We start from the raw sequence: 22,783 nt of genomic DNA, 5'->3' as shown, positions 1-22,783 counted from the left end.
TGTTCAATGAATCTGCTTCCCCATTGACTTTGCTTGTTGCAAAAGGTGATCACATGACCCTGGAATACTGCAACTGTCATAAACACGAGCCAGTTGCCAAGTATGCACATTTTGATCATGTGACCATTAGGATGCTGCAACAATTTCTAAGTGTGAAAGTCGGTCATAATAAGCCATTTTTTTTTCAGTTCCTTTGTAACTTTGAATGGTAACTAAAATGAATGGTTGTAAGCTGAGGACTGCCTGCAATCTTTTTCTTCTTCTAAAAGAAAGATATGGCACAATCATTCATCATTTGAGATAAGATTTTAAGGATTTAACTTCAATTAGGCGCTCTGCGGGCTGTTGAAAAACTGGATGGAATTGAATGAAGTTCATTAATTGCCTATAAATTTTCCAGAGACAAAAATGTTAACATCATGAAAGGATGGGTAACCAATGACCTTCTTGTGTTTCCGCAGCTTCAAAGCTCTATAAAGAGTCTGCTGGAATTTGGTCACAAAATAGTCAACTTTAAATCAGTAAAATAAATGGGGGAGGGAGGGTTAAAGAATGATTTTTGTGTTTGAGGTTTTCTACACTCCTCTAAACATGAAAACCACGGGGGGGGGGGGGGAGCTGAAAAAAATTATACAGGCCACCCAGCATATTTTGTAGGCCACTGGCCTATCTACTTTGCCTATGCAAAGACTTAAACATACTCAGCTCTGCATTGGAGTCCAGTCCTATGCCACACCCAATACAACATACTCTACTGGCCAAGTTAAAGTTCTGGCATCTGTAACAGATCCTGATCTCAGTTTTAACCTTATTACTATTATTTTTTGCGAGTCATTGCATTTGAAGCAAGGTTGTTCCCTTCACTTGTAATGGAAAGTATTGCATAAACACAGAAGGTGGTTTAATTCAATAAACCAATTAAGCATGTTGTGTGAATCTAGTCCTAGTTTACTGCTGATGATCTATTGCTTTTAATGTTGTTCTTGTTAGGAATAGTAATGTTTTGATAAGTACGGAAATTGGTGGGGTTTGAAATTCATTAGTTCCTTTTCAAGAATTAGCCCGATACGTGATAATCACATTATTATACTGCCGATGGGCAAAGGCTTTTCTCTGAATAGTACTTCCTTCCATAAAATATCCCAAGTAGGATTACATTTAGAGAATCAATGAGCCATACCTGGCTGATCAAAACAACCAGAACTGGGAGGCAAATTATTTCCTACCTCCAATCTGTCCGTCCGCATTAGCTTCTGTGCTGCTGCTGCTGCAGCGGCAGGAACTGGCACACCAGGATTCCCTGCAACCAGCATTGGTGCTGTTGGCAAGATCTCTGCTGGGACCAAGCCAGGAGAAACTGGCCCCAAATAGGGGTTAAAGGCTGTTGAAGCGTTGGTGGCTAGGCTTGGTGCAACTGAAAACATTGGCTGGTAAGAGAGAAAGGGAGAGAGAGAGAGCAAGAGAGTCAAATGTAAATAGTAGTCCCAAAAAGCTTTCTACATTAAATCATTTTGAAATAATGCAACATTTATGCATGCAGACAATGGTGTTAACTGACCCTCTCATACATGGAAGAAGCTTCCTGTTCAAGGAAGGCATTTGAGCCAGCAACTGATCCCAGGAACTGTAAGGGAAGGAGATAAAGTTTGCACACTACCCCTGTGTTCTGGATAGTCAAGTCATGTTTCCACAGTAGGTATGCAAGAACTGGTGCAGTAAGGAGCAATCACTAGGGTGCCTTCTTCCACTGGCAAAGGCATCTTAAGAGTTACTCATCCCAAGGCCCAGAAGAACTCAGGATCTATACGCTTGGCCTTCTTTTGGAATAATCTACAATATGTATGATTCCTGCTGCTAGAATTGTAATGTTTGGCCTAAAGCTGTCTTAAAATTTTCAATTCAAATTCTCAAGCCCTTTTTCTGCTGTGAAAAGGTAAATTTCTTTTGTCTTTCTACATTATTCTTAAAGTGTTCCAGTACTTTATTTGCATTTATTTTGGGGATGCTTTTCAGCTTTCCTTCTGAAAATGTTGAGGGCACTACAGCTGTTGCTGTTAAGAGTTTTTTTTCTCCCTCTCAAGTCTCCTTGGCAGCCCACACTTTCCAATCAGTAAATGCCCAGTTAGAGAAGATGCTTCCTAATGTTTATCTAATAGAAAGATGACAAGCTAGGATAACTGTACAAGAAGAAATACAGAGCATTTACAGAGCCTTAGAATTTCTGTCATTAAGTTGTGATGGTCCTATGTCAAGGTACCCATGTGATCAGTCTAATTTTACAGCTTTTTTTTGCGGTGGTGGTTAAGTAAACACCATGCCTCTAAATTGAACATTGAATTTGTTAAGCAAGTTAATGCATTGTTATGTGAATTTTTTGCTGGAAACTGGCCTTTATAGCCAGTTTCCTGCAAGAAAACATATAGTAAACTATGTCACGCGACTGTGGGATACCGCAACTGGCCATGAAGATAAGCCGGCTGCTAAGTGTTCAAAATGTGGTCATGTGACTTTGTGTGTTGCGTGCATGCGTGCCACCAGAACACTAGAATCAGGTCCTAAGTACCTTTGGGGGATCCATCATAACTTCTAATGGTTGCTAAGTGAGGACTACCACTACATACATCATTTGGACTCTTAGTACTTAAAACAACACAACATTTTTCCCTTCCCCCCATCAAACTGAAGGCCTTCACAAGAAAAGGGCATGATACTTTTTATATATGACATTAATTACTTCAGCCTCAACTACAGGAGATAAAGACAACACTCGTTTCTTGTTAAGCTTTTATATAAGCTAATTAGTAGCCAATTGATGGAACTGGGCAGGGACCGTTCATATTGTACCAATATAATTCTTACAGCAATTATAAAAGAACATTTTTATTCTTTTCACAGAGCAATTAAATTGTAAGATACAGTACATATACATGAAAATGGCACCTCTCATAAGGTCTTTTCTTTTATAAAAGCTGTTTATAATATTATTTGCATGTAACCTCATAATAATGACAGTTTTTAATTATATTTTACTATCAGTGTTGCAAAGTAAAACCGTATGAAGTTGCTGTAGCCTGCATACATTGACGCCATTACTACTGTTCAGATTAATCTTAAAGGCAGAGAGAGCTTAGCAAAGACAAACAAGGGATATTTTCTTTCCTGGTCTCTTCTCTACACAGACTGGATAATCTAAGGTACGAATTAGAAGTACTTTATTGTTTTGATTTATACCCCATTTTTACATCAAAGTGAAATTATCAAAGTGGGTTACAAGTTTCAAACACACATAACACAAGGTGACAATAGTTCAAATGTTCCAGATGATTTATAAAGACGGGATAAGATTTAGCTCCCAAAGCAGTCTGCATTCCAAAGTTGGATGATAACAAAGGAAGTTTAAACTTTGCCCTTCTATTACAGGGACTTGGCCCTTGTATTTCATTACTCAAAAGTGATTCATCACAAGTCTTAAAAACCTCTGGCCAGCATGGTAGGCTCCCTGTTCACCTTATACTTACTCTGAGAGCATATGCACCAAAGACAAATTCCTTGTGTGTGTCCAATCACACTTGGCCAATAAAGAATTCTATTCTATTCTAATTCAAGTGATCTGGTGTCTCAAAGATGCTTTTCCAAATGGCAACTGGACTGTTTTTCCCCTGAGAAAGAAGACATTTCACTTCTCATCCAAGAAGCTTCACTGGTTCCGGTCCAGTTGCTTTTTGAAAATGAGACAACTATGACCTGGATGACTGAGAATCTCAACAGACATAAGTGATCTGCTGTTCTCTAGATGCGTTAGATCTTTTTTCCCACAAATCCCACCTGGTTCTTTAGGCTTGTGGCATTGGAATGTAAATGCATCTGGAGAGAACCAGGTTCAACAAGGCTGTTCTGTAGTTAAAAAAATAGAGTGAAAACAACGGTAAACTTTTAACCTTTATTCTTGAAGTTAACAAACTTTTTTTCTAAGAATTTAAACTTCAGGTATGTCAATTGGACTTAGGTCAATTGGGACCAAAATTTCCACTGTTAAATAAGGCAATAGTTAAGTGAGTTGTACCTTATTTTACAACCTTTTTTTGCCATACTAACAAATCACTTATTAAGTTAGTAACATGGTTGTTGAGCAAATCTGGATTTCCCCATTGACTTTGCTTTTTGGAAGCTGGATTGGATGGTTACAATAGATGATGATATGACCCTGGGATGCTGCAACCATCCTAAATACATGCCAAATGCCAATGAATTTTGATCACATGGCCATAGAGATGATGCAATGGTCTTGTAAATAACTGTTTCCAGTGTCTTTTATCTTCAGTTACTAAAAGAATGTTTATAAGTTGAGAACTACCTGTAAGTTGTAGTTTAGCCCTCAATCTTTCTGGTTGTCAGACCAATTTTCTGGTCTATTTTTCTCTAGTTTTGCATACTTCTTCATTAGGGTATTTTTTAAATCCTCTTTTCAGATTTTTAAAAACATTCTACATGAAAATTATGCATTTATACACATACATGAGTATGTATATTATGTATTTATACACACACACAGACACACACACATGCAGGTCTTGGTGCATTCGGGGTCTTTTCCCGTGTAAGATTGAGAGTATCTTGGTGACGTTTTGAAACGTCGTCAATATACTCTCAATCTTACATGGGAAAAGACCCGAATATACCAAGACCTGCATACCTGTACCCTTGAAAATCTACAAAAACAAACATACACACACACACACACACACACACACATATATACATACATATACATACATATACATACATACATACATACATACATACATACATACATACAGTGCTAAAGGCACAGAGTTTTGCCAAATTCAAATCCAGAAAAGAAGTAAATTTCAGTCTTTATACTGGTACTGCTCACTTTGAAATGTAAATTTATTACACTTCCATAACTGTCCTATACCCATTCCCTCTTAAGAACTCCTGAATATACTAGGATTTATCCAATGATTGCTACTGTTCACAACTCAATAAATAAACAATGATGTATCTTTTATGTTTAAAAATTATCAGAACTAATCTCTGAAGAAAAGTATGGATGGATTGTACTGTCTATGGAAGATCTCACAGCAAGGAAATTAAGAGCTAAATGCTATATTGAGCTTTTAGAGAAAACAAAGGGAAGCAAATAAAGCCAGAGTTTTGTGATAATCTAATTGCCCAGGCAAAATGTTTTGTAAAAATTAATAGTTATTTATCTTGTTAACATGTCCCACATTCTTGGCAGTCTCATCTCCTTCCTACTCTTATACATGAAACATTATTGCCTGAAATCCTTCTTGAATTGTAATATGTAAAATGCAGTAAAGGAATGAGACCAGCGTTCAAATATGCTGATGCCAACTGGGGTCAAGCATAATAATGCAGGCAGCTAAGACCTTATCAGAGAAGTTATCATAAAGCCACTTTGGTATAGTACTTAAGGTGCTGCAAATACAAGCCAGGTGGGCTGAGTTCTAGTTATGACTTAGGTATGAAAAACTGGTTGGATAACTTTAAGCCAATCACTCTTTTTCAGCTTATACAAGGCTATTGTTGTGGGGAAAATAAGAGGAAGGAGTACCAGGTGTGTTCACCACTTTGAGTTACTTATAAAGTAATAAAGGCAGGATAAAAATCTAATAAAAGTAAATGTTTCCCCTGTCTAACTCAAGGGGCCGTACTCATCTCCATCTCTTAGCAGGGGGTACCACTGTTGACCAAAGACATTTCTATAGTCATGTGGCCTGCATGACTATATGCCAAGGCATATAGAATGTCATTAATTTCCCACCAAAGTGGTATCTATTTATTTACTCTCACTTGTATGCTTTTGAACTACTAGGTGGGCAAGAGCAAGGTGGGCAAGGATGGATGAACATCCCGTCATGCAGTGCTCAGGTCTTGAACCTGGGCAAGTCAGTGTCTTTAACCACTGAACCAACACATCCCCCACAAAAATCTAATAAATAAATAACTAATATAAGACAGTCAATAAAGAAATCATAGTATTTTATATAATGAAAGAAAAGGAAGATCGAAGTAATTCTGGACCAAGTAATGTGGATTAGAAAATTTGGTCTGAGTTACTATTTTTTTCTAAAAAGATTCCAAAAACCATAACACCCAATCTTAGAAGTCCCGAACATTTGTGGGAATTAAAATGGAATTTTATACTGATTAGCATAATAGTTTTGTTAGACGCTTTTCTTCCCTGTAAATTATTTTGCTTTCAGCTCTTTAACAAGAGCTGTTAAACTTTCAGGAAAGTTTTTGTGGGTACTTTTTTTTTTTAAAAAAAAGAGAAATCAATTATATACTTCCAAATTCCATCTAGGCCAGAGGTCTACACTGCAACTGGCTCTGCTTTATGGAATGTGCCATTTGCCATGAGTAAAACTTCATTTTAGCATTCTTTTAACTCCCTAACTCTCAGGTTTCTGGACTAAGTAGAAACTCTGCCCACTTTGAAACCTGAGTGTATATGTGGTTTATTCTGCTGCTCTCCACCGTGTGAAGTTTATCTTCCTTCACAAAACTTTCTTTTTGGATTTGCTTCATGCTGAAAGATGCTTTCTAATTAACCATAATCTTCAATTTATGACTAGAATTGTGGTCAGAATTTCTGTCACTAAGCAATGAGGTCTTAAATGAGCCATCATGTTACTGTGACCAATTTTACAACATTTTTTGGGGAGCTGCTGCTGTTATGCTGTTAGCTTTGGCTTCCTCATTGACTTTGTCCAAAGTTGGCTACGAAAATCACAAACAGTGATGTGATACCAGGATGCTGCAACTGTCATAAATACACAAATTGTGATCATGTGACTTCAGGCATAAGTGTGAGGACTGGCTGCAAGTCACTGCAAGACTACGTATAAGACCAAACAGTTTCTTCCTCCTCTCAACCACTTTCTTTCCTGTCTAGGGAGGATGAAAACAGTGAACAGACAGAGGAAAAAAAGAGATGGAGTAAAGGAAGAAGAAGCATTGCATGGAGGAAAGAGTTGTGTATAGAGGACTTCTTGCTGGAGTAAAGAACTGTACATAACTACTTGTTATTTATAAAGATGTTTATTGCGCCAATAACACGTTTGCTATGAAAGGGGCTCAGGTTTATTAGTTTCTTGGGAAGAAAAGGGCACTCTACTGTCCTTGGAGGACTTTATGTATTCCTACTGATTAATATTAAATATTATTATTATATACTGGGGCTAATCTACAAATCTCTGAATGTATGTAGGAAACATCTATTACTAAATGTAACCATCAAACATTCAAGGAAGCATTTTTCACAGTAGCTCATTTCTCTCTTCAACAAACCAGTAACAAAAGATGGAAAGCTAAGACATCAAATAAAAGTATCCAAGGCAGGGCTTATGTGTAGTAATAGACTCAGCAAGATCTTATCTAAAGTAATAGCAATGTATGACTTTATTTATGCTATTAAATTTATATCCCACTTCTGTTTTGTACATCTGAAATCAGGATGCGTAATGCTTCTGCAGCAACAGCCTAAATTTCAGTAGGAGAGGCTGATTCAGAAAGACCTTATACTAATTCACTGGGCCATCTACTGTATGCATTGACTAGCTTTGATTCTTCAAGTTCTATGATGCAATTGAAGTTACAGCTTGGGATACGTACTAGTACATCCAAGATAAGTGCACAGTGCATGATGTTATGATTATTCTCCCTTCTTTTGAAAATAAAATAACCCAATGACTAGCATAAAGAGGTTTATGTATTTATTTGGGGTGGTGGCAATTCAACATTTAAATAATCTGACAGAATGTATTTGGAATAGTACAGAATATGAATGAAAGAAATCCAACCACATTAGCATCATTTTCCTTTCCTGCACTGCAGGATATTTAATATTTTAAGCATCATTGCTCTGTACAGTCAGATGGACCGAGCAAGAATGAGAAAGTTACCATGCTGTTAAATTGCAGCAGAAGACAGAAATATTCACTTCAATGACTGCTGAGTCACTGTGTGTGCTTAGTGACTAAATCAAAATGAAGGTCCTCAATTCCCTTTTAGTGATTCTGCATAGTGATACAGAATCATCCTGCTTCATTTTGCACGACACTCCTCATGTATAGAGGACAATTTATGGCTGGTTTTCCCAGGTGCAACAAGTGTCCTCTCTTATTTCATTGTGGAGGTTGACAAAAGACAAAAAAGAGAAATCAAATTGTTTTATATAAAGGTCTTCCAGCTGTTAGTTTACTATGACAATGTCTTGAGAGATATGATGCAGTTGTAGCACATTTATCATTGAAGGAGAATGGGGCACTATTTTTGATTGATTTCCAGTTTTCTGGTAAAGACTTAGGTAAGCTGTCAGCTTTCCATAGCAATCTGATATGACCCTGTCCAGATTTCAATAATAAGCGGTGATCTTCTCTTTAAGGATCTCCTCATCTGCACTTTGAGAGATATTTGTTTTGGCCCCAAATAAAGCCGTCTTCACACTGCTCTCAGCTATGGAATGCAGAGTCTTGGGAATTCAGCCTAACTGTTTTGGATACCTAACCATGAAACAGATGTTGTTTCATTTGCTGTTCACCCTACAATCTGTTCACCAAAACTCTGTTTACTGTTCGTTTGCTATCTTTATCCTCCCCGATTCATCTAGTAAAAATGAGCAGGTGTATTGATACAACACAAATCGATTCATGGATTAGTCAGGGGATTATTTCACCTTTCTTTCAATCATTTGGAAGTCACTTTTTGTCCGCCTAACTCAAGGTTGTTCCTGTGAAGAAAATAGGAGGAGCAAGGAGTATTTGCCACTTTGAGCTATTTATAAAAAACAATAAAAATGGCATAAACAAATCTAAAACTAAAAGTTCAGCAGAATTTTTTGCAATCATTGATTCCTTAAAAAAAAAAATCTCTTCCATTTATATTAAATGAAAGTGAAAAATTCAGGTTCTTTGGCCTAAAATAGTAAATTAGGAGGAATGAAGATTATATATCACCAATGAAATCCCAGAGGACCAATGTGAAAGGGTGATGCGGTTTAAACGGCATGTATGTATGTATGTATGTATGTATGTATGTATGTATGTATGTATGTATGTATATATGATATAATCAATGTTAATATCATGGGAAAGTTTGCCTAAGATCTGGTGTTTTCTCTACCTTCAAGAGGAATTCATATCGTTGGGGGATAAGATGTGAAAATACTGCTTCTTTTTCACATTTTTCCTTTTATAATAATAGAATAGATCAAAAACTAAAGGCCCGTCAGGGGATAGACAAGTCACATAAGCAGGTATAGCCTCGGGTCTCAAAATAACATCCTAACCCTACATAAATCTGTCAACTTCTCAACACCAAGAAAGGGAGAGAGCTCTTAGAGCATCAGATACCATGATTCAAGTATCCCTTTCATGCTTATTTTAAATGTCAGAAACCCAAGATGCAGGAATCGCTTCCAGAGGTAGCAAACAAGAGAAAAAGTGGTAGAGCGAATTAGTTTAACTGCTCACTATAGATAAAACCACGTGGATATCAGAACCAAGTTTTTGCAAATCAAACACGTAAGGAACGAAACATGACATGCTACTTCTGCTCAGACTCAAGGTGAATCCAGATGTTTGAAGTTTTTTTCCCAATCCACACACATCCGTCAGATGGGATTGGACTGTAGGACAAATCCCATGGGTCCTGGACGTACTGGATTTGTACTCCTAATATATTTAGAGCTAGTAGGCTGGAAAGAAATGGTACATATTTTCTTTCAATCTCTTTCATGTCTTGTAGCAATTTTGTTTATGCATTATTATTTTTTTTGCATAAAGGAATACTTTACTCTAAATGATGACATCTGATTTTTCTTTATGGTGCTGAGAAAAAATTGTATGCATTACCAGCACATTTACTTCTTTTAAAAGGAATGAATATTAAATTTATATATATATATAAAAGAAAACCCTTAATAATACATTACCAATTAATAAATCATCAAACTATTTGTGCATAATTTAAAATATTGAAATTTACTAGGTTGCATAGGTAAAGGTAAAGGTTCCCTTCACACATCGTTCAGTCATTCCTGAATCTAGGGGACGGCACCCTCTCCGTTTCAAAGCCAAAGATCCAGTGCTGTCCAAAGACGTCTCTGTGGTCATGTGGGAATGACCAAACGCCAAAGGCGTACCTTCCCACCAAAGGGGGTTCCTATTTTTCTACTTGCATTTTTACATGCTTTTGAACTGCTAGGCTGGCCGAAGATTACATACAGATGACATTATGCCTTAAACAAACCCACTGAAGCCAATGGGATGTAGGTTAATTATGACAAAATTAAGTTTCATGTTTCATTTTTTTTGCTTTGATAATACCGATTACATATTTATGAGTCATCATCTTTACTCTCAATAAAAGACAAAATTAAGTACTTTAGTTTTCTCCCCCTCCTCCCATTTATCTAATTTTGATTTATCTTAAGTTTAGCTCTGACTGGATCAAACTAAATTGATGAGTTCAGCACTCTATTAAGCCTCAATGTGATTTACTTGAGTTTCCTTGTAATCCAGCCATTATGGTTTGTAAACTATGGTTTACAGGTTAGATTCTTATTCAAATACAGCTTTTTTATTAAATAAAACACTGTTAGCCAGATCAGGGCATAGTATAATGCTTGAATTCAACTGCAACTTAAATAAAGTTAAAGGACTTCTGTAATTAATAAGAAAAGTAGAATGGCAAAGAACAGAACTGAGATATCATGAGGTGCATAAACTTGTAACTCCTAAGCAGATGTTGAACAAAAAACATATACCTCGTGAAGTGGAGCGCAAACAAAGACAGGTCCAGGGGTGCCGCTTGGACTGCACTCCTCTTGCTGTAAGAGTATCAAATTAAAGGACCTGGATTATGAAACTTCTATAGTTGCACATTGATCAAAATCAAACTACTCTAATATTTCTATAACTATTTTAGCACTGAGAACAGCACTAAACAAACAGGAAGAGCAAACTATGTAATAAGCAAAACTTAACTGCATGATCTGCATATTATTTTCACAGTGAACAGGAACGAAAGTAAAGTTGGTAGATATGCTATGTATCTTTTGCTCTGATCCTGAAACTTCCAGGCCCCCAAATGAAACCCTCCCCGCACTAAAAATAGAAATGAGTAAAGTCCCATCTGCTTTCCTTCAATTCAGTCACTTTTTGCTATTACAAATAGCAATAGCAGTTAGACTTATATACCGTTTCATAGGGCTTTCAGCCCTCTCTAAGCGTTTTACAGAGTCAGCATATTGCCTCCACAGTCTGGGTCCTCATATCACCCACCTCGGAAGGATGAAAGGCTGAGTCAACCTTTGAGCCAGTGAGATTTGAACCACCGAACTGCAACTAGCAGTCAGCTGAAGTGGCTGCAGTACTGCACTCTAACCACTGCGCCATAGAGACTTTGCTTTTATTCATAATTGAAGGGGGAAATCTGATAGGTATAACAAGTTGCCCTTATAGGTGGGGATCAATTTAAGGCAAGAAAGAAACTTAGAAAATAGCAATCTTTTGAGTGAAATCTGAGGTTTTAGAGTCAACTGAGAATGCATCACATAAATAATCAATCCCTGCCTTGGGCTATATATTTCACAATCTGTCTGACTGCTTGGTTAGAAATTATGAGAGACACAGTGCTGTCACTGCCATATATTACCCTTCCTTGGAAAGGCTAAATAAATCATGTATTTATAGCGTGTGCTGGCTCATCTATGTCTCATATTAAAGCCAGCATCAATGGGCACATGCTGCATACAAACAATGGAAAGGAAAGATAAACACCTATCACTGTCTGCTCATTTGTTTTGGCTTTTTGTTCTTCTGGAAAGTAGGTAGAGGACAAATGGCTGAGAAAGAATGACGTGAAAAAGATAGAAAGGACTACTCTTGGCCTCTTGACTAAGTTCCCCCGCCCTCCCATCTCTTGCCTCAAACATGAAATATCCCCTGCTTCCACAAACATGAGTATGCAGTCTCAGAAAGGAAAGGAGCAACTATGTCAGAATGCCATGAGGTATATAACTTTATAGAATACAATTAGCAATTTAACAATTTAATAAATTTGTATGCCGCCCAATCCCGTAGGACTCTGGGCGGCTTACAGAAACAAGATAAAAGTTAAAGTTAAAAAATAAAGAGAAATACAATTTAAAAAACAGCACAGCATACATTCCATTTAAGTGGGGCTGGACCTTGTTCAACAGCCCCAGGTCTGCCGGAACAGCCAGGTTTTAGTGGCTTTTCGGAAGGCCAAGAGAGTGGGAAGGATCCAGATCTCTACAGATAGATCGTTCCACAGGGACGGAGCAGCTACAGAGAAGACCCTCCCCCGAGGGGGTCACCAGCCGGCATTGTCCGGTCGACGGCACCTGGAGAAGGCCCAACCTGTGAGATCTTATTGGTCGTTGGGAGGTATGTGGCAGGAGGCGGTCTCTCGCTCGCGCGGCTGCATTCTGGAGCAACTGTAGTCTCCGAACACTTTTCAGGGGCAGCCCCATGTAGAACATCTTCATAGATTCATGATTAATATTGGTAATGCAATAATTCATGGATTACATAATGGTTGTTAAGGCATCAGCCTAGAAACTGGGAGACTGTGAATTCTAATCTCTAATAAAAGCCACGGGGCAGACCTGGACCAATCACTCTTTCTAAGCCCAATACATCTCACAGGGTTGTTGCTGTGGAGAAATTAGGAGGAAAATCTGTTGGATATGTTTGATGCCTTGAGTTATTTATATATATATATATATATATATATATATATATATATATATATATATATATATATATATATATATATATATATATATATATATATATATATAAATAAAATAAAGACAGCATGCAAATAAATAAAACGAATATTGTATCTGTTTTACATACATGTTCTAATGCATTAACACATGTTTCCTGTGAGGCACCTCTATGATGGAACAATTGAATAAATTGTTAATAAATGAATATATTGTTACTAAATGAATCGATAATAAATATAATGTATTACTATATGAGTTTATTGCATTTATGCTATAGGATTTTATGCAAGCAAAACACTAATTTTTTACTATAAAATATAACAATTCAAATGTACGAAAGCATATAAATCATAGCTGGGATTTTCTGACCTGAATATAGAAAAGCCATAGGTTAACGTGGCTTTTAAACAAGATGACCTGAGATATGAAAGTCTGAGTGAGATATTTTAATCATAATAGCTGCCAATCTAGATGTTGCCAATCCTGGACAGATTTTTTTTTTAAAAAAAAATGGTCCTGGGAGAGGCAAACAACAGGACAAGGGCTGAGTTTGCCATTGTTGTATGATTCAAAAAACAAACAAACAAAATTGGTTGGATATTATTGTCTGGTAGAAAAAATATCTGGCTGAGAAGAGAAACTGGATTATCTTCTAGGTGAACATGGTATCTTTCCATAGAACTTTTATTATATTCTCAATGAGTTCAAACACTGGACCAAGGATACATGCAAATAATTTAACTCTTCTGAATTTGGGGATTCTATTAGTGGGAGCATAACAGAATAGCCAAATATATTTGGAGGATACCAGAGATAAAAGACCTAATTGGTGTTATATTTTGACCAGGGCCTTCAAAAAACCTGCACAATCTTGTATCAAAAGTGTTTTTCCCCCTTTCTTTCTTTTTTTTGTCAAAAGGCAACTGGACTGTTTTTTCCTTGAGGGAGAAGATGTTTGACTTCTCATCCAAGAGAAGTGAAAGGTCTTCTTCCTCAAGGAAAATACATTCCTTCCTTATAGGAAAAAAACATAGTCCAGTTGCCTTTTGAAGAAAAAGCACTGGAGACAACCATGGCCTGGATGACTGAGAACTTCCATAGATCTGCACAATCTTTGTGTCTGGCCCAGTCCAGATTTGTTGACTTCCTGATTACAAAAGCTGTAATGGGACAGTGTGTTTATTCCATTGTCTTGCTAATGACAATCCAATGATGGAATTCAGTGATTGACAGGGGGGAAAAAAAGCATGGCTCCTATCAAAATAATATATTCCTTATATTCTTAGTCATATTTCAATGTGATTACAACCCCCAATTTTTATCAGATCAGTTTGCCTTCCACGGTCCTTCACATGTTCTGCTACCATATCTGTAAGTTGTACTTGGTGCGACTGGGTATTATTTCCTATGTTAAATGGTCACGACGGTATTCAATAAAGTGCAGCTAACAATGGAAAGAAGTTTTAATGGGTTCATGCAGAAAACTGATGAAGGCTGGTTGTGGTGGTGATAGGCGAAACAAACTTATTTCCAAAGCAGATCAAGGCTCTTTTAATGCAGGCAAAGGAAGGTGTTACCCCTCTCCCACTTGTATGTATCAAATAAAGATCAGAGACTATATTATACTAGAAGGACAAAACAATAAGGCAAATGGGTTGGATACAAAATGCAGTAGTTGGATCATTGCTAAATCTGGGAAGAGCCACTATATTATAACCTGTAGCCCTGATTTACTTAAAGCCAAAAGGCACACATACTTCTTTTTCACATCATGGAAGAAAAGGAATTCTTTTCATATTATATCCCTTCAATTATTTTAAGTTTATTTAACTAACTTTCGTTTTGAAAAATGAAATTTTTGCATTGAATGATAGTATAGTATGGTGATAGCATTCCAGTAGCACATTACTATTCATACGAAATCAAGGCTTAACTTTATTGCTGTCAATTTTATTCACTAATTGGTCTAAAGTAAATACTTTATTTGGCATAGAAATGTTAATTATCTGACAGTCTATGAATGTACATTTAATAAGTCAATGTGAGGAACACATTATTTCCAGCTGACAAAGGAAAACAGAAAGAAGACCCAAAACGGTAATATTTTCTCACCTTTAGTGTTTGGTATTGATAAATGCAATCAGTGTCGATGAAATATGCAGATCCCTCCCCCCCTCTTTTTTGGAATGTCTGAGGGATATGGTTCTATGAAGAAATAATAATATAATAATAATAGTAATAAGTTCACTACTTAAAATATTAAACTTAATCATTAATAATCATATTTAGTTAAATGAAAAGGATAAATTGATGATACTAAGGTTTCAGCTGTGACTAAAAGTTATAATTCTAATGAAACAAATAATAAATTATAGGTATCAGAATGGAAAACCTATGGCTTTCTAGATGTTTTTAGACTCCAAACTTTCTCTTGCATGCAGCCTTTTTCAATCTCTTCAAGATGTGTTTGGCTATTAATGAGATTTCTGGGACTTGAAGTCGTCCCCCCACCCCACCGGTGTGGAAGGTGTCAAATTTAGGGAAAGTTGCTTATTTTAAAGATATCCGCAAACCGGCATAGGTTCTCCATTCCAGATTAACATGGTATCATTAGGAAAATGTTGCATCAATATTCCAGCCGACCACTAGCAGCTTCGTAAATCAATTTAAAATAGGGAAACACACAATATAGACAGGTTTGGATTCACCTTTGCTTTTTGTTAAGTATTTCTTTAAATCCCCTTACTGTTCCATTATGATCTTATACTGATGATAGCATTTTGCAATAGGGACTGTGTGTTGCAAACATGCCAGCAAGTGCTTTTAAATTGATATAGGGGGTTATATCTAGATTTTCTAGCTGCATCCAAAGGCAGCTAGTTTTGGAGAACAAAATTTCAGCTTGTTATTTCAGGGATTTCTGCACAGCAGTCTGAAGAAAATTCTTTGAATTACATTTCAAACTGTAGTGTGATTGAATTGTTTTTAAATATTAGCAAGTTAGAACTATGTCTATTTTTCTTGTGATCTTATAGAATAAAATATTTCTACACGAGGAAGCACTACCACAATTTAACTTTTCTTCCCATTATGTCCTAAAATAAAACTTCTTTCAAATCTTACTTGATTTTTAAACTTCAAAACATTGCTATGCTAATATAACTTTAATAGTATTCTTTCATTAACTGCTTTCTTATTTACAAAACATTCAAAGGATTTTGTTTGCATGCCCTTTATTTTTTCCTTCCAACTTATGATTACATAAGGATATCTGTTATCAAATAGCTTTTCATTATTCTTTTAAGCTACAATAAACAAGGCAGATATAGCTCAGTAACAAAATGTCAATTAAAAAATTCTTGAAAGGGGATTAACTCTTTGAGTTCTTGTATGAAACGAGTCAAAATGGAATGTACAGGTTTAGCATTAGGATGTTCCATACACAGTTTCTGTGGAAATCTCTTTTATCATTTAGACAAAAAAAAATATTTTCAATCTTAATGCCTTAAATGTTCCATTTGAAGTTTTTTTTTTTTTTAAAAAAAAACAACTATCTGCACATTTTGGAAAAATTCAGGATACTAAACATAGTAGAATTTATTATTCATCAGCTGCATTACCATCACAGTGGAGATTTCTGACTAGTTGCCTTATTATTAGTTTAAAGAAAGCATGTTTCAGTTCACTACTCCTGCCAAAGCTGATTTGTTTATCTTGCTCATCAAATTTGTAAACTAAAAACAGAGGATTAAAACCAGGCTTTCAAAGTTGCAAGAACAACTCCAACTCTACCAGTCTATAATAATTTCTGAAAAAACTGAAGTATTTATAGCTGTAAATCCACAAATCAGATTAAAGTCAGGGCATTTGTAACCAATCTGGTATGTGGAGTTGTTGCTTGCTACTTTTCTTACATCTGGATACCTCTTAAAATTAAATTATACTTGTCTTAACCAGACTTAAATATAGGTCATTGTGCAAAAATATCAGAGCTTAGGGCTGCCTTACTAACCCTATTTATCATGCAGTAGTTCAACTAAACTCAATGGGTCTATTTTGGAATAAGTCCAAGATATGTCTAAGTCAATTAAAGACAAGGATGTAAGCTACTGTTTGTCCTGAAACAAAGTCTAAAATTGGATGTCCCAATCTAAGCATCTTCTTCATAAAGGAAGGGAAAATGCTACTAATGGATACTACATTAAATTAATCTTACTTACCACTCAACAAACTGTTCTTGGCAAGTATTATATTTGCAACACAGCCCTAATCCTCCCTCTGAAATCCTTTCTCTTGATATCACTACCACAGTACAGTCATGTGAAACCATACTGCATTTACTCCTAATTTTTCTTTTGTCTTCTTTTCCAAGCATGAATGAGCAGATGCCATAGGCCAAAATAGTTCTGCATTCACCAACAAGAAACCACAGAAGAAAAATGATGGGGAAAGACCATGGTAAAGATAATAGAGGACTGTTACTAAGATGAAGACATGAAGGGTGGGTCAAATAAGAAGAAAGTGGGAAGCAGAAACAAACAGGAAAGAGCTTCAGTGATTAGTTGGGTAGAGATTGGTGCCTCTAAAAAAAATAGTAAAATGATGCTGTACTGCCAATTACTCTGGAAACTGTATTGCTAGTTCTCTCTCTTGTGAAATGGAGTTGGATCCTCTCGTGCTGTTTAAGCAGGGTGGCCTAATATTACCACACTGTACAACTATGTGCTAAATACAATACATAGCACAAGAGACACATGTAGAGTAATATATGGCCCAAAATTGTGTAAAATTTCATTTAAAATTTCACTTACACAATTTTGGGCCAAGTATTACTCTGCATGAGTTACTTTGATATTAATCAATAACATGTATTGGATGCTAGATACCTGAGCTGCATCATAAAAAGTGTTATTCTCCCTCTTGTGTTATTTATCTATGATGGACAATTTCTGACTGCAGTTGCATGTTCACCAGGCTATTTTTCCGTAACAGAGACAGTGGCTGTCACACTGGAACACTAATTAAGAAGAGTAAATCAATGCTCACCACTGGTTGTAATGGGGCACCAGGCATCATGGCATTGGCTAGTTGCATTTGTTGGGCCAGCATGGCCATGTTCTTCTGCTGAATCAGGTTATTGCGGCCATTGATCTCCAACTGTGTTTTTAAGTGTGGTGGTGGGTGAAGATATTTGCAGTTCTCCCTTGAGCATCGTCCCTGAAATACAGGAAAGCATAAGAAAAAGAATTAGTTTTGCTTTGTTTGTTGTATGAACTATTTTGATACTATCAGATGCACGTAAGCTATACATATTACCTCCTTGTGTACATTTTATTTGTTCATCCCTGTTTTAAGTACAGCTTTGCACAATGAAAAGACAAATAATACACATCTTTACAGGAAATTGAACAACACTTAAAAAAAAACAACCCTACATTGTTATAGTGGTAGAAAAAAACATACAGTTTGTACAATAGTAATAATGATAGCAATTTTACATTGTGTATGGTAATCACCAAGTGCATAGAGTTAAATCAATAAATAGCCACGTAAATGTGGGAATAAAATATTTCTAGTTAAGATTTTAAAGAAATGCTAATTGTAACGTTTTTAAAGTTCAATAACTTCAGAGAAAAAAACCAAAACACTTAAAATTGGATCATTCTCTGTAGATGGCAAAAAGAAAACCACCATCAGCTTTTCTCCAAATATTAGCAAAAGACAGCTTTGGGATGAGTACAAATATTAATAACTGGCATTCTATGCTGGCTGAAATACATAACAAGCACAACCCAGAAGTCAATGAAAAGTAGCTGGATTAAATTAAGTATGAAGTAGCACAGCCATCCCACACTGACATCAAACTCAATGTTAATAGTCCTGCCAGTTCTATGGGTACAAGCAAATGAAGCTCAAGACCTCTGAATGCTAAATGACATAAATGACGCATATATCCTGAAAATAGCAAGCAGTCAACAATTTTTTTGTTTTCAATTATCATAAGTAAATGGGCAATAATGGTGCAGGATCCAGTCTGAGTCAGTCACCAAGACCAAATGTTTATTCTTATAACTTTCAGACTCATGCTGGACCCCATGATCAGGGAACTTCTCTCTTTCTATATGATGGACTCCAACATGAGTCCAAAAGCTTGCAAGAAGAAACCTTTAGTCCCAGTGGCTGGCTCAGATTGGATCCTGCAAGATTATCCTGAGACATATACATTTGCCTTCACTCAAGGGCAATAATGGTATTTATTTCCCCAGAGACATGCTTAACATGAAGACCTTAAAGAAACCCAAATGTCTTCTTGGCTGAACAAACAGCATAATCTGAATAATTCCAATTCCTTCCCTAGAGCAAATAATCTAAAACAATAATGGTGGCCATGCTCTGTTCCTCTGAGGTTCAAAGACTCATTAATCAAATAAAGTATTATGTTGTTCTTTTCCACAGAAAGCTACCACACTTATATTTGTTGTTGATTCAAGGATCCAACTCAGCACTCTTTTTTTGTGTCCAAATAAATTGTTCCATTTCTCCCCATCTGGCTCTGCTCTTGCCAGACAAATATATTTGACTAGCCAGTTAACATTTGCACAACAGAAACTCTGATCATGGGATTTTATATAATTCTTATGATTTTGTGGAGATAAATAATTCTAGTAGAACTTGTCAATCCAACCAACTGTATCAATATGCTTTTCAAAACACTATAAAATTGTGTGTGTGTGTGTGTGTGTGTGTGTGTGTATGTATATATGTATGTATGTGTATACACACACACACACAAACCTACAAGACAAAATCCAGCTAGAAAACCAAGAAGTCTACGAAATACCATGCAAAATCTGCCCTGCAACATACATAGGACATACGAACAGGAGAATAAATGCATGCTTCGCAGAACACAAGAACGCAGTAAGAAAAAAAGAAAAAACTTCCTCCCTTTTCCAGCACCTTAAAGTTATAGGACATGAAATTAATTTTGAAGAAACCAGGTTAATCTCCAAAACAGAACACTTCAACAAGAGAATAATTATGGAAGCTATCAAAATAGAGAAACACCCCCACAACATGAATAAACGTGACGATACCTCCCATCTACCAGATATCTGGAAACCAGCCCTACTCAACAAATGAGCCCCATCCACCACCCAGGCCGTTACAACACAAAACAACAACGGATACACAGCCAGCACCAATCAGCACCAATCTACCAATCATGATACAACCACACAACCAATCATTCCACTTACTGAAACAAAGCCAGCACGCCACACCCACCCACCAAGATCTATAGAAAGATGGCAGCTCTGACCATGCTTTAAGCCAAAAACACCAGCCTGAAGATAGAGAGTGAGACCTCGCCGAAACGTTGCAAAAACAATCTCAATCTTACATGGGAAAAGACCCGAATACAACAAGACCAGCATACCTACACCCGTGAGAATCTACGAATATATACATACATACATACATACATACATACATACATACATACATCTCTGTGTGTGTGTGTGTTTATAGATAGATAGATAGATAGATAGATAGATAGATAGATAGATAGATAGATGAGAGTCTCCCTTTATTTATTTATCAGCACAAATGCAACACACACACACATATAAATCAATAAATAGCCACGTAAACGTGGGAATAAAATATTTCTAGTTAAGATTTTAAAGAAATGCTAATTGTAATGTTTTTAAAGTTCAATAACTTCAGAGAGAAAAACCAAAACGTTTAAAAGTGGAGCATTCTCTTTAGATGGCAAAAAAAAAAACCACCATCAGCCTTTCTCCAAATATTAGCAAAAGACAGCTTTGGGATGAGTACAAATATTAATAACTAGCATTCTATGCTGGAAATATGAAATATATATGAAATCAAAATAGGAAAGATATGCAACAACATAATGAAAAAATAGAGAACGTCCACTATATAATAAAATGAATCTGATATTCAAGTATGTGTAGATAGATAGATATGTAGGTAGGTAGGTAGGTAGGTAGACACACAGACAGAGCATGCCATATATATATATATATATATATATATATATATATATATATATATATATATATATATATATATATATATATATATACATATATACATACACACTGACTAGTGGAAAACTAATACTTTTACTTACTGCACAGTACTTTGGAGGGAAGGAAGGAGGTAGGTCACTAATAAAGAAAATGCCGCCCTCATTCTTCAGTGTGATTAGGCCCTAACCATTTTGATCATGCAATGTAGGCTCTCGCTCCACATTATCTAAACATGATATTAAATTTGCCCTCCAGACACAAAATCATAATCTATTTCTGCATCATAATATGGAGCACAACTCTGATAACGCACATTACAGAATCAAAATTCTAAAAGCTAATGGCTTATAGGTAGCTTCCAAATACAATGTGCAAGGTTTAAATTCAGGGTTCTTTAAAAAAAAACTTGAGGACTACTGAATAGTTTCCAGACTAAAATTCTTGGCAACGAGCTAAGCTCCCCCCCATCTTTAGTAAAGAATAGCAAAAGTACAGGAAGGGTTGCTGACATGCAGAAGTCCCACCCCATTTTATCAGGAATTCCAGCAATTTATTTTTAATGAAAAAGTTCTGCAGCCTAAAAAAGTTTGAGAATCTTTAGATTAGCCCACATCCCATCACATAAGCACTGAGAGCTAGGTATTAATACAACTATTATGCAACCCTGTAAATATATATATTTCTGCAATATGACCTAAGAGACTAAACAGAGCTTCCCTGCCAAGTTAACTTAGGTATACAAATAAATCTAGTAAGTCGAACACAGACGCACATTTACACAAATGTCTAAATTTAATACCTTAAGGTTATCATGTTTTGTTTTATGGAAACAATTATTCAGAATTGTGATCTTTTTGTATTCTTTTAAAGAAAACCCTCTCATCTTTTTTCCAATGAGAATTGTTAATCTATTTAAATTCATAAATGTATCTTTGTTAGAATGCATTCTCTTTGGCGTAAAATCCATACATTTCCAAGATGAGTCTGGAAAGTAAGCCCTATGATTAAAGAGTCATTAGAGATGACTGAAGGGAGATACAATGGTAGTTTTTCAGTATCTGTAAGGCTGGAAGGAAGGATTTATTTCTCTATCGCTCCAAAGGGCAGGGATATAACTAACAGGTTTAAAAGTATAAGGAAGTAGGTTTAAGATACATAACAGTTGAATCTTTCTGACTGAATAAGATATTATTCAGTAGCACAGGCTGCCACATAAAGTAATCAGTTTTCCACAATTCGAGTTTTTCAAATAGAAACTAGGTGGTTATATGTAGCAAGTATGGGATCCTACCGGTTTAACAACCAGTTTGCTGAGTGTGCACGTTGTGCGCATGAACTTGTTTCGCTCACACACATGCCACTCTAGAGAAGACTTACCTTCCGGATTACCGCTTGGGAAGGAAAACAGATGAGGCATGGCAATCCACTCTGCCACGCGACTCAGCTAAGAAGATAAAGGTAGGTAAAGTGCAGGAGTAGGTGGGCGGGCCCACTTGGTAGTGGGAGCAAACTGGTTCACTCCCAGCTGATCTTCAGAGCTACTGGTTCAACCGAACCATTCCAAACCGGTAGAATCCCACTCCTGGTAGGAGAGATGAATGACCTCTATCTTCCAACTCTATGAGTCTAATGTACTAATAAACATATTAAGTTATATGAGTTTAACTGCATAACGCTCCGGAGCCCATTTTTTTTTATACTATCCAAAGCTAAGCATTTTTAACAACAAAAACTTTATCTGGAAAAGATTCCATTGGATTTACAGAGTTTTGTTCAGAAAAGATCTGTATGGAGTTGCACTCTTATTTTCCACTGCTTTCAGTACTGTATTCTCTGAAATGTTACAATAAATGTTGATTTGTTTTCTAACTAAAATCAGAGATTTAACTTTGCTATGCATTAAAAAAAGTGATCTCCAGAA

At 36.2% G+C, this 22,783-nt stretch overlaps 1 protein-coding gene across 5 annotated transcripts in view; it reads right to left on the bottom strand.

Annotated features, from left to right (window-relative positions):
* Positions 1-1,151: 1,151 nt before the first annotated feature.
* The window catches only part of LOC116514448 (muscleblind-like protein 1), a 142,037-nt gene continuing 120,405 nt past the window's right edge, over positions 1,152-22,783 (bottom strand). For 3 of the 5 annotated variants that reach the window (XM_032226054.1, XM_032226055.1, XM_032226057.1), the window contains 4 exons: positions 17,852-18,022; positions 14,918-15,010; positions 1,559-1,624; positions 1,152-1,427 (listed from right to left, as the gene is read on the bottom strand). In XM_032226054.1, the coding sequence (XP_032081945.1) occupies positions 1,167-1,427; positions 1,559-1,624; positions 14,918-15,010; positions 17,852-18,022 (591 nt within the window). In that variant the 3' untranslated portion in view covers positions 1,152-1,166. Of the gene's footprint in view, positions 1,428-1,558; positions 1,625-10,251; positions 10,877-14,917; positions 15,011-17,851; positions 18,023-22,783 lie in introns of those variants that run through there. The other 2 variants (XM_032226056.1, XM_032226058.1) reach the window with 2 other exon arrangements.

The sequence above is a fragment of the Thamnophis elegans genome, chromosome 10 (genome assembly GCF_009769535.1).
Source record: "Thamnophis elegans isolate rThaEle1 chromosome 10, rThaEle1.pri, whole genome shotgun sequence".
NCBI classification, from domain to species: domain Eukaryota; kingdom Metazoa; phylum Chordata; class Lepidosauria; order Squamata; family Colubridae; genus Thamnophis; species Thamnophis elegans.
Note: the sequence above shows the minus strand (reverse complement) of the source record. Positions and strands in the feature narration are given on the sequence as shown.